The sequence below is a fragment of the Echeneis naucrates genome, chromosome 5, assembly GCF_900963305.1.
Source record: "Echeneis naucrates chromosome 5, fEcheNa1.1, whole genome shotgun sequence".
Lineage (NCBI taxonomy): Eukaryota > Metazoa > Chordata > Actinopteri > Carangiformes > Echeneidae > Echeneis > Echeneis naucrates.
In genome coordinates this window covers 7,924,544-7,938,059 of record NC_042515.1, presented here as the reverse complement: position 1 = coordinate 7,938,059, position 13,516 = coordinate 7,924,544, and the positions used below count along the sequence as shown (strand labels likewise).

The 13,516-nt window shown below is 42.2% G+C and overlaps 1 protein-coding gene across 2 annotated transcripts in view; it reads left to right on the top strand.

Annotated features, from left to right (window-relative positions):
- tox2 (TOX high mobility group box family member 2) overlaps positions 1-13,516 on the top strand; it is an 87,253-nt gene that overhangs the window by 47,595 nt on the left and 26,142 nt on the right. For both annotated transcript variants that reach the window (XM_029503262.1, XM_029503263.1), the window contains exon 4: positions 11,639-11,926. In XM_029503262.1, coding sequence (XP_029359122.1) covers positions 11,639-11,926 — 288 coding nt within the window. The remainder of the gene's footprint in view (positions 1-11,638; positions 11,927-13,516) is intronic.

The following is a 13,516-nucleotide window of genomic DNA, read 5'->3' as shown; positions in this document are numbered from 1 at the left end:
TGGCTGAAGTAGGACCCAAACTGCAAATGTGTTTATGCTTGTGTTCTATTTGCAAATGCACTTTGTGAAAGAAACTCAGGGGTAAGATAGCTGAGGGGATCATTGTTTATTAACTAGTTTTGTTCTTCAAGAAACATGTTGTACAGTGTATACATGAGCTGCATTATTCTTAATATATTCCATCTTGACGAAAAACAAATCATACAGCCTAAAGCTCACTTTTCTCTGCTCGCTGCTTTATTATCTGACTTTTCTTCCACGTCTTTTTCTCCCTCTATTTCTGTGACCCCCCTCTTTTGCTCACTCTCTCACTCTCCCCCCCCCTTGCATTTAAATGCATTTGGGTCAGTGGTTCCACCTCCAAACTCTGTGAAACTGTGTTTCTCAGAGCTCGGCTGTCTCCTGCTTCCATGTAATTGGTCGATTTAATCTGGCTCACCTATGTCAATGTATTTCCTATACCTAAGGAACATTCACACAGGCTATAAGCTTGGCCCTGTTGAGTGACACACACGGAGTAATTGCATCAGATCGTGAAATCCTTACATGTGTATGTTCTCGTGATGAGTCACAGGAAAACAGGGTCAGTGCCATTGTCATATCGATGTTCCCATGAACGTCGTAGTCTGACCCTGTTCAGTTCTCTGCAGTGTTTCTTCACATCTCTCTTTTTTTCCCCAGCGGAGCGAAGTGTTAGTGATTCAATGACAAGGTCATGGACCCTAGTCTTAGCATCAACAAGCTCTTTGTCTGCTTCTCTGGTCATTGACCATGGACATAGAAACATTGTAACTTGTTGCAGTGTCTTCGCAGGGGCCTGATCTGAATCTTGAGCACAAAAAGAGATATGCAAGGAATAAGAAGAGCACTTTCTCAATAGAGATTTTTTTTAGTTATAAAGGTCTTAGTAGACCTTCACCTGAAGTGGGATTTCTCCTGCTAACACTTAACAGAAAAGTGGAGAAGCGATGCGATCAAAGACAATGCACAGTGGAGATGCCTTCTCATGGCTCCGCAGTAAAGTGCAAGAAACAGTATACTTCATCAGCACTTTACCTTGACAATGGTTTGCTTTGATGTGTTTCTCCCTTACTTATGAATTCATTTAGAAGAACTGCTGCTTGAGAGAAATATGTCACAGAAAGGAGAACAGGAGTTACAACTAGAAAAGAGAAGATGTGGTGGTGGTGGAAGAGGGAGGGGGCTAGAAAGAGAGATGGAGAAACTGCGCAGGGGAATAATTCGGCTAATGCAGTGACTGTTTGGATATTCAGCAGAAGTAGGAGCGGAGATTATGATCTTGCAATTAGCGTAACAAGGTTTTATTGATTGGCTGCCGCTGTAGCTTCTTTGCTGCCAAGAAGCTGCATGTGGTTTTAACATGCACAGTGTGCGTGTGTAACCCAGCCAGTCCCACTAGTACCACTACGAGTAGAGCAGAATCCCGCTCGTCGTTACCTCCGAGCTGTGGCCATTTCCTGAGCATCAAAGCTGAAATATTATGGATTGCTGTGTTGAAAGGGTCTGTTTGAATGCCCAATGATAAAGTGGACCACATTTGCATTTTCCGCTCACTTTTAAGTCAATGCGTTGCCCTCCCCCATTTCACGTCTAGTGAAAAGCAAGGTACGAAAAGACAGTCTCTGGTAACAAGTGATTTGAAAGTTTGTCTGCCTGTTTTACCTGTTGGGAGTGCAAGTCAAGTTTTAGCAGGAAGTTTGATGCTATTTCTCATCTCACTTATTATGTTGTAAATCATTGCTGGCAAGGATTATGCCGGCCCCTTGGGTGTTGTAATCGTAATTAGGGAAGTGTTTGAGTGCCAGCAGCCGATCTGTGAGACACATAGAAGCAAAGACAGATTGTAGTTTGATGAAAAGTCTTTTTTGTATATATGATACCAGACTTGTGATTATTAATAAGTATATAAAACGCATTGACAGACTGAACTCATAATGAGGCCTTTGTGATTTTTTTTTTTTAGCCCACTTAAGGGATTTTAATTGAAGATTTAAAGGTGTAAGAGCTCTCCTTAACAGATTTGAACAGAGACAATGTCTGTTCAGTCGAAGTGCCTAAACTTCTCAAAATTCCAGTCTGATAAATACGATTAAGTCATCCTCTACGGCTCCCATGTGTCTCTCATCTTCCCCTCATATGTTTCTGATGAACCATTGTAGAGCATGATCCCGCAGTCTTTTATGTCCAACCTTTGACAAATCTATCACCTCATCCCTCTATGCTCTGAATTAAAGGCCCATTCCACCTTTCCAGTTTAGATGAGTAATTCTCTTGTTTGGCTGCAGCCCAAAGCCCAGCCAACATGTCTGGATCCTCGGCAGAGTGTGATTGGTTGGGTTCAGCCGTGTGTGACTGACAGGAAGCCCGCTGATTGGGGGAGACGGTATCTTTGGATCGTTGTGCTGATTAAAGCCTTGCGGCGGCGTTTTGTAAACTCTGGCCGTTCGGGGTCCCTGCACCAGCGCCCTGGCCCTGCTGGTCTGAATTACAGCTCGGCCGCATTAGTCTGATTTACAGCTTCCTCCTGCTGTTTAGATTGGAGCTGGGGTCCAGAGTGGCAGGCTCCTCCTTCCCTATGTTTCCACCTGCCCCCTCCTCTTCCTATTGATTCTCCCACATTGTGTCTTACCCTCCCCATCCCAGTCTTTCAAATCCCTTTCCTGTTCCCCTTTTCATGCCACCTCACCTGCTTTATCTCATTTACTCACGCTCCTCCCCCTTTAGTTCACACTAGTTCCTGTACTCTTTATTTCCTATCTTACCTATTCCCCTGTCTCACAGTCTGTTCATCTTTCTTCCTATCCTGTCTTTCACCTCCATATAATCCATCTCTTCCACTGCTCTCTCTTCATTCTCCTAGTCTTAAATGTCCTCAAAACCTCTGACAACATCCCTTCACCTTTCCCTACCCAGTATCTCTTCCACCTGCCCCCTCCCTCCCCTCTCTCTCTCTCACTCTCTCTCCCTCATTCCCTCCCTACATCTTTTGTTAAAATGAAAACAAAGAGCAGCCTGCCAAAATATTTCTATAGCTGTTCGCTGACGAAGCAGAGAGTGGAGACAAAGCAAAAAGATGTGCAGGCATATTTGTCGCGGCAGCAGAAAGATGGAAAGCTCTCTCTCCATGGCCTTTTTACAGTCATTTAGACCAGCCTCCTCTCACGTTCTTGCACCATTTAAAAGCCCTCTGTTTGAAAGAGTCATCTGACATGGCACCACGTTTAAATGCACAGCTGTATATTTATGCAAGGCACTCGCTCTGCCAAGCTGACCACCCCACTGTTGCCCCAGGTGATCAGATGAAACTAATGGCAACCTTAATGTGTTTGTTGAGGCCTCTCACCCCACTGGATAAAATGATGAGAGACCAAACACTCACTCTGCTGGATCCCACGTTGCACTAATGTAATGTCTCTGTTTAGCCTTTTCAGAGCAACAGAGAAGTACTGTCTTTTGCAAAAAATAAAAATTAGAGAGTTTGCCAGCCGAAGCAGCATGGTTACATAGTGCTTAGCACTGTCGCCCCACAAAAAGAAGAGCGGAGCTTGCATGTTCTCTCCGTGCCCTCGTGGGTTTCCTCCAGGTACTCCGGTTTCATCCCACCTTCCAAAGACATGCATGTTTGTGTTAATCGGTGACTAAATTGTCTGTAGGTCTGAATGTGAATGTGAGAGGTCTCTGTCTGTCTCTGTGTGTTGGCCCTGTGATGGAGTGGCGACCTGTCCCGGGTGTACTTCCCTCGCCCAGTGTGAGTTGAGACTGGCCCCAGCGCACCCCCACCACCCCTCGCGACCTGGAAAGAGATAAGCGGTAGAAGATGAATGAATGAATGAATGAGTTTGCCAGATTGCATTTCCCTTCTAGCTGAAAATAAATAAATAAATAAATAAAAATCAAAAAACAGAACAAAAAACCTACAGGATACCAGCGAAGAAAATGTTTCATTAAACCAAGATTTGTTAGCAAAAATACTTGATGAATTATTGATGAAGTATCTTCATGATATGGGGAAAGCCTTGACTTGACATCAATCTATGTTGACTGATATTTCCTCTACTCAGAGGAGGCTGAAAACACATTTTTTCTTATTAAAATTCATCAAACAATCACACACTTCGATGTTGGCATAAAGCCTGCAGCAAATAGCCCAACAGCAGAAATTTTTTTCAACTATATTTCTAAATTTGTAAATTAGTTTTAATCCTTCAGGAGGGCAGCCCAGGTGGAGTTAACCATGGAAGATGAAACAGAACCAGAAATGATAAAATGTTTACATTTCTGTGGCCGGTTTGACTGATGCCATTCAGCACCTGTATTAATAAGAGCACAGTATAGTGTAGCATAGCATTTGATGTGCAAACATTTGCTGACCAAAAGGCGAAGCTTAGACTGAAATAGGTCACAAAATAAAATCTTGAAATGTAGAATTGATGTAGGAGCAGACACAGGGGACCAATGTCTGTGCCGAATTTCATGGCGAGCTGTCCAAAGACTGTGGAGTCTGTTCATAAAAAGACAAAAATGACAACCACAGAGTGGTGACAGAGAAAAAGTCAGACACTGCCGTGCCTAGGGGCACCCTGCTAACGTTGCTAAAAACGACCAAAGTCAGCCCCGTTTAACTATGCTTGTCTGAATTTAACTGTGACATCTGAGTTGTGGATATGCTGCAATGGCGGAGGCCCCTTTGCGGACACTTTTGCGATGCATCAAGTATGAGTTGCAGTGCGGAGCTCTAGTGAGACACAGGGAGGTTCATTGACACTGGAGAGCTGTCTCCTTCACTCCCCTCCATTCCCCACCAGCCTCTTATTAACAATGGCACCGAGAGTACGAGGGTCCAGATGTTTGTCTCCTGCTCCCACCAGCTGTGCCAGTCTCCGATACACAGCCTCATTGACTCTGAACCAGGGAGGGAAGACACTTAAGAACACACTGACACCAGACACACATGCACACAGGGCAGCCAGTCTCCTACAGTCGCTTTAAAAGACAATACCAAATTAAAAAAAAAAAAAAAAAGAATATCAGGATTACCTACAAAATATGCACAGAAGATTTCACAAGCTATTACACACCCACTGACTTGTGCAGGTAGAACTGCATTTCGATAAATATTAGACACAGACACACACACTCTCTAACCAGCCACATGCACTTTACACCCTCCTTCTCCTGGTGTAAAGCAGAGTTATTTGTGGGTGACAGGATCCTAACAATTCTCAGAATAATGCACATTTGTGTGGATGACTGCACCATCAGCTCTCCCTTTGTTATTTTCAACATTGTTAGTCAGTCGGTACAGAACCACCAACCCTTTATTGTGCTTTTCTCTGTTTTGTCTATTTACTTGTTCTTATAACAATAATTAGTCTTGTCGTCCAGACACAGGAGCACGATTGTCTACACGCTAATAATGATAGTGAGCAAAGAAATGTAGATAACTGAAGAGTCATTCAAAACAAAAAAAAAAAATAGAAAAGAATTGACCGGCTGCTTTTTTTTTTTTTTTTTTTTGGGCCCTTACAAAGCTCCAGCTAGCTTCTGTGGGGTCAGCAGTAGCAGTGGCAGTAGCAGTGGTGCGGTGCCAATGAGCAAAGTTGAAAAAGGGCCTCCCTCTCCAGGAGACATGGCTGCTCTGAACGGAAGAGACAGAGGAGAGAGGAAATAATACTGTATGTCTGCCAATGTAACATTGTAATCCTAGATTCAGCCTGTCAGGCAATAAGTTTGATTATGGTCCTCATTTGAAATGTAGGAGTCATTCCCCTCCCTCCTCCTCCTCCTCCTCCTCCTTCCTCTTCTTCATTTTCTGCTCTCCCCCTCTCTGCATTTTCTTCTCTGTCCACCCTCCTGCCCCTCCCCTCCCCGCCCTCCACCACCCTTCCCCTTCACCCACAACAGTATCAACGTCGGCATCACAATCGCTCTAGATGACTATTGGGAAACCTGAGCTATCTCCCGCGCCCGTGGTTTGTTTTCTGGCTGCATTAGTGGAGATCTCAGTTGAGTTTACTCTGACACTGACCAGCATCTGCATATCATTAGTACCACAAGGTCCTGAACTCTTTCAGCGCACCCAACTTAAACCACCAGAGTAAAAAACACATAGGTGATTATTTGTCAATCAATAAAACCGGTTTTTATACCCCTTTAGTATAATCATTTGGCACTTTTTTTTGCCACTGTTAAATATCCATTTTCTTCTATTCCATCTCCATTTGGGAGCTATTTAAATGTTGTTTGTGTTGCAGTTGAATGTACAGCAATAATGATGTGGTTGTTGTTGCTCCATTAGTCTCCTTTCTTGCCAAAATCAAGTGTTACTAGGCTGTGAGGAATAAACAGAGACAAAGCGAGAGAGAGAAAACAGAAACAGGGAGGAAAAAAAAAAAAAAAAAAAAACAAGAGCGAAGAGGGTCAGCGGCACATTTTCAGCAAATCGAAATTGATAAAGAAAAATGTTGGTCAAAGTGAGGTATTAAATGAACAAAGCACTTAATGTCTGGATAGTTGCATCAGTTTGCAGAGTAAAAAGCAAGCATGCAGGAGACAGACAGACACGGAGGCACAAGGGAGGTTGTGTTTATTATTTGATAAAGCCTCCCTTATAACCTCAGCATGTTGTGCAATAGCTCTGGCTCTCCTTCAACTCTGTGGTGTGCCACTTCAAATTAGTCGCTTGTGGAGAGGGCCTGCCCCATCTTTGCAAAATGCATTAGTACGCCACTCAGAGCTTCATACAGCCTAGGGTTAAACACAAATTATATCATTTGTGTCATCCAATCAAATCACACTGACCCATTGACCTGCAAGATGAGTCAAATGCATAATGAAATATGAAATGGCACAAAAGCTCTGATTTTAATCTGCTCTGACACGCGATCAGATGAGGATGACCTCCTGACCTTGACTGAGAAGTGAGACGAGCACAGGGAATAGGATACACAAGGGAGACGAGGAGAAGGAAACATAAAAGAAAAGGGGGAACTATATGCATTTAGCAAGGCTGGTTTTAGTCAATGGGAGGTTAGTTAGTAATCAGCTCAGTATCTGGGGTGAATGGGGCCATCTGTATCTTTGGACTTTGGATGGTTTTTGCTTGCCTTAATTATTCCCCCTATTTTCTCCCGTATTTTGTCTCCTATAATGATAAAAAACGTTTTCGTCACCGAGCAGCACGATTTCTGTCACATAGTTGTGGCTGCTGCTGAGGAGATAATGGCTGGATTTTATTTGGAAAATAGTTTTTTCCTGTCTCACCCTCTCGCTGCCTTCCCATTTCTCGCCGTCTCTCTCTGTCTCTCTCCCACCTTCTCCTCTTCCCACCCATCCGTCTGATTCATTCACCGAACAGAGTACACTGTCATTTAGCATCCCCATCCCTACTGCAGCCTTTCATGATCTCCAAACAGTAACATAGTGACAGATAAATAATGCAGCCGGGCTGTTTTAAGGAGCGATGAGATGTGGGGGGGATCTGCGAGACACAGGACAGGCTGGGGTTGGGCCAGACGAGGGGAAGAGGAGAGTGGAGGTGTAGGGTGGCTGTAACCAGATCTTCAGTCATCTCTCCCTCCCTCTCTTCGGGCTCTGCTAGCAAAGGCTTTGTGGTGTGTTAATACCCCCCCAACATGATATTTTAGCAGAAGAACAGCTATGGCTTTAATCAAGCTTGAGTTGATGGAAAGAAATGATGGGTAATGAGAGGGGAAGAGGGGCAGAAGGGGGTTGGTTTCAAAAACAAACAGCCCAATAAAAAGAAAGAGCAGAACAGTTCTTGCTGTTCAGATTAGTAAGTGATCTTTGTTGCCTGACAGGCACTATTTACGTCTGTTGTTACCTTAAAACAAGAACTCTGTGTACACCAGCAAACAAGATCATTCATAAATATACAGTATAATCTTCCTGCGCGAGAGCTATGGCTGAGTGAATGAAAATAGATGATACTCTCAAATTCCTCCCTGAAGATAAATCCAACGTCTCCTTTGCAAAACGGACTGCGTGGAATGGAGAGATAACCGGGCCCGACTTTGTCTCTGTGTTTGGGGTGCTGTGCAACGGATACGGGGAAGGTGTTGGAACGGAGAGTGTCGTACGTGATGGAATTGGTAGTGTGAATGTGGGATTTTGAGCATAAATCACCACTGTGACAAAGCTCTCCAATAGGCAGATAAGTGCACATTAGTGGTAAGGCAGATCTGTCATCGTCTGTCTCCGAGCTGCCGGTCCCTCCCTCTCCTCCGAAACAAACGCCGACTTGGGAGGACTCGGCATCTGTGTGGCACACCAGTAACAGGCACATGTGAAGACTTTTCTGACAGCTTTGTGAGCCACCTGTCAAAAATAATGCTCGTATGATGGTCTCCCTTTTGAGGTAATATAGTTAAGAAACAGATACCAAACAGATGCTGAAACTAATTGATTAGCCATTTAGTCTGTGAAGTGTCTAAAAATAGCTGAAGAATTTTCCCAGATCTCAAGGAGATATGTTAAAATTACTTCTTTCTTTTTTTTCTTTTTTTTTTTTGTCCTAGCAGCAATAAAGTAGTGAATAAACATTTTAGAAGCTGAAAGCTAAAAATGTGAGGGGGTTTTTTGGTGATATAATATTTCAGAACTACTATAGACACAAATTTATTCTAACTTTAATTAATCAACTAATTGATTCAGATCTGTTATTTCAAGAGAATACATTGTGCGTTATACTAAAAGGCATTTAGCTTTTTGTTATTATTTTTGTGGATTGGAAATTACATCCGACAGCGGATCATTTTAAAGAGTGAATATACGTTTTCATACTAATTAGGTTACATCCTAAATCCGTATTTAGAAAGGCATCACTACAATATTCTAATGATAGGAGGATTGTACAGATAATGAGCCATTAGCCACAGTCAATATCATCTCCAGAAGGCCTTGAATACTCAGGCACTGTTACAGAGGGAGCGAGAGATCTGTGCCAAATAAAAGACAAGCTGGAAAGCTCCCCAATCAATGTTATTTTCTCTCTCAGTCCCAGACCAACTGTCTATTCATCTGTTTCTTTCAAATGAAAGGTGTGCTGGTATGTAACACTTACAGTCGAGAGATCTGTCTCTTAATTAAAATGTTACAGATTGTGTTTCGCCCACTGTGCAGACTGAGCATACTGTGTATTGGAAAAAAAAAATGTTCCCTATAGTGTGTGGTATTGATCAGAAGAAGAAAATAAAGAATGTTTCAGTGAGAAAATAGAATCTGTGTAATACAGCTTTGGCTTGGGCTGTTGCTTTGACTATTGCAAGTAAACCAATGACGAGTATCTCATGGGGGCGGGGGGGGGGCTTTTGTTTGAAAAGCCAATTCCATACTAGGACACAAGCTGGTCTATACAATCCATCAAATACATTGCCTTTGTTTGGATTTTACTTTTAAAGGAGAAAAGAGTATACATTAGCCAGAGTGTACATGTGGTTCTGTACATGCAATCTCATTCTGAATAGAGGCATATGAATAATTTATCTTGCCACAATCCAACTGGTAACGTCCTTGGTATTTACATTTTATCATCAAGGGCACTGGATGAGTCTTCACAGCAATCTAACACATGACACACTGGGTCCTCATCCCTTTGCACAATCAGAACGGACGGACGGGGCCGTGAAAATGTTTCTGCAGCTTAGATATATATTTATACACTGAAAAAAACCAACAAAAAAAACAAAAAACAAAAAGGTTGATGAACATGCTGGATGATGACTAAGTGCAGCGGTCTTAACATTACACTGTGGTCACCCACAGTCACACTGAAAGATGACGGGGCTCAGAGGGACATGCACAGGGACTCACTTCACACAATGGCTCCAATGTTTACAGCAGACGATTTAGTTTCCTTCCAACAATTATGAGGGAAATTGAATCTCAGGAAATGTTCGTTCTCTTGTCCATTAGACCAAACAATAACACCATCCCCACAGGTTTACAAAAACATCTGTCGTCAAAGGACAGTCCAGAAAATTTATATCAACCGGCTTGAAGGCTATGTCAGTACGAAGTAAATCAAATTGAAGCAATCACACTTCTCTTTCTCTCCTCTTTTTTCAATTCAGTATAACATGTAGGGAGATGAAAGTGTGCTGTTAATGCTGCATGTCTCTGCATTATTGCTTCACCATAAAACATTGCCAACGTCCTTTTTGTGGTTAAATTAAAAATGGGTGTTTTAGCACTCTGAGGTATTCATTTAAAAGACATTATATATTTTAATCCTGCTGAAAGTTTGCGGCGAAAAAAAACCAAGTTGTCCGATAGTATGTATATAAAAACTGGGATCAAAAGGCTTACCCGCCTGTTAGCTCATAAAACATGAAGGATTTAAAGCCCAAAGATACATATTTGTCACGTATAAACCAACCTCTTCCCTTATAGATCTTAACAATGTCTATAATTTATATGGTTAAAAATTACACAATAGACCTTTACACTTGTCGTTACAGTAAAGGAAGGTGGAGAGAAACAAGAAAAAAAAAAAAAAGTGCCCTGTATCCTTTCTCCTTTCTTCCATCTCCCCGTGCCCCTTATTTTCTCAAAGTATCTGTTTGAGAGATAAATGACCACTCTGCTGCTGAGGATGACAGCCTACACAAAGATGATATTGAATTGATTTCAGAAATGTTGCAGAACTGACTGTTTGATGTATACTGCTAGACATGAATCATAAAAATTCTATTAAAAAACCCTTGAATGGCTGACACCAGAATATTATTTGTGATGATTAATTTGACTCAGTCATTACAATGGGAGTCAAGTTGGATCGTCTCAGACAAAATTGCTTTTCATTCCCCGTTGAATTTCCCTGCTATTTTTCTTTTCTTCTTGCACCGTGCAGAACTCTGATCTGATTGGACTTACTGTGTTAGCGCGACAGCACACAAATACAGAGGCTGTTGGTCTTCTTTATTACCGATCACTGAGCATGGAGTTTTTTGTTCCGAAAAGAGACGTTAAACGTTTGAAATAAAATTACAGCAGCTTTGACAAAATGACAGGTCAGAATTTAAATAGTTCACAAAGCTTTCTGTGGAATTGCAGGAAACTGAAAATCTTGGTTGACAAGATGTCAACACAGTAAATAAATTCTTCTTTTTAGACAGTTATATTGTTGTAGAATTAATTATTTCAATGGATTTCTGATGTTATATTGGCGTCAGCCATAAATGTTATAGAAGGTTTTCATGAATCAGCTCTTTGATGGACCAAAGCAGTGCAGAGAGTCAGCATGTATGTGCTTGTCATGATATCCGTTTACTTATTTCTGACAGATCAAGTAAATGTTTGTTGTCTGTATTTTTGTGTAATAAATGTTAATCCTGAACTCCTCAGCATGGCCGATGATTTCAGTGGAGAGTTTTATTTCTATCTAAACTTTGCAATTGCTCTACCTCTCCAACATGGCCTATGTAGGAAATGAGGAGGATTTGGAGCCCACTTTTCAACTCTGCTGCTGTGAACTGAACACTCCTGAAGTCATGACTGAACAGTTGATCTACCTGCATACACTGCGTCTTCATTCTGAATCTTTTGCAGTTTTAAATTTGTGTGTGTGTGTGTGTGTGTGTGTCTCCGTCCATTTCAGAGCTACACAGGTCAGACCGGTGGGGGCGGGGGAGGAGGCGGAGGTGGCGGCAATCCCAGTGGAAATGGAGCCGGGGATGAAGACTATGAGATCCCTCCCATCACTCCACCCAACCACCCCGAGCCTCCTCTTCTTCACCTGATGGAGCATGACTCTACAGGCTACCTCTGCCACTCGCTGCCACACAATGGACTCATCAACCCGTACTCCTACCCAGAGCTACCCACGCTCATGATGTCTAACATGCTGGCACAGGACAGCCACCTCGTTTCCAGCCAAATGCCCTCGGTGAGTAGCGTTACATGGATTAAACCATTCCAGTGGGGCCCTGTGAGCCCAGGAACATGGCGCTAAGGTATATATTTATTTTAGTTATGGTCACGAGAGTTTTACACAATTTAAATTTCTGCTGCTTTGAGAGGAAGGAGAGTTAGACTTAAACTAAACTCTTTCAGCTTGCTGGTATAATCTGGTCAGCTGCACTGGTTTATACCAAAAGTCGTCAGGCCCTGTTGTACACCTGGCACAAAGCAGCGACACACAAGTATCTTTGCTTGTTTCAAACTGACGCAGCAGTCAGTTTTCCATCCAGGCCCAAGTTGTTTAGTTAGCAAATGCACCACTGGCTTGTTGGCTTTAAAATGAGGTGTGGTCAGACACATTGTTATCTTGTGGTAGAGAAAAGTAAAACAACACCAAACACTGTTTGTACATCACTGTACACTGCATGCACACACAAATACATACATACAGACTAGCTAGTCATTCGTATAGTTATGCAACTTGATGAAAAGAAAAAAATATTTGAAAAAAATACATTGAGACACCCACCATCCATGTGCCCAGCACCTTGTGCTTGGCGTTTATTGATTGTAAAATATCAACCTGAGGGTGCAAAACCTCGCATGATACCCTGCGTTTAATAATAGACAAACTGCACTGCATTTCTTCTGCAGAGAAGAGTGCTGTCTTCCTACCTGGCAAACCCACTATCGCATTATTAGCCATCTACCAAAGTGCAAGCCCCCCTCGCTTTCACAGGGAATGGGAGGGGCTCTCTGATTGGTTAATTTCATGTTACACCAAAAACACATCGATTTATATATATATATATGACAAAGAATAACCCTTTCAAACCATCTGATACAGTTTTGGACTATTTGCTTATTTGCTTGGACCTCTAAAGGTATAATTTCTTGCATATACAGAGGCCTCACATGTACACACAAACACAAACACAGCAGAAACTAGGCTGCTATTTTACATTGAAAAACATTACAAACACATCGGACATATACTTCCTTTGAAAATGGTTTTCAAAGACTTTTTCAACATTGCAAATCATCGGTTTAAAGGATGGCTTCCCTATAGAAAGAGGATTCTAATATAAAACACTTTGTAGGCTAAATGTAATTTTCGCAGCATGAAGACGGGGGGGCTAAGTGAGGAACTGAATGATTGCTCAGTGGTCGCCATGTCAGCTCTGATGCATGGAGAAAAGGATTGTGGGTAAATCCATCAGCATCATATCTACCTCGACAGCAAGCATCAGTCACTCTGTCAAGCCTTCAAACATGAATACGCACTGATTACTCCCTCAGCTCCACGCAGACCTGCTCCGCCGCAAATTAGCATCTCCAAACCATAATTGCATTCATGAGAACTGCAGGAAATAGAGCATGTTTCTATTACAACAAATGATGTATGTAAAGCTTATGCGTGAAACATTATGCATAGGTAGCAATAACTAAAGACTCTTCAGTTAGTCGCCTTGTTTTTTTTTTTTATGGAACACATGTGGCCCCAAAAGTGTAGTTGAGTATTAAAGCAAAAAAAAAAAAGGCTGAGCTGAGTTTAAATGGATGCTTGCTTCTTTAT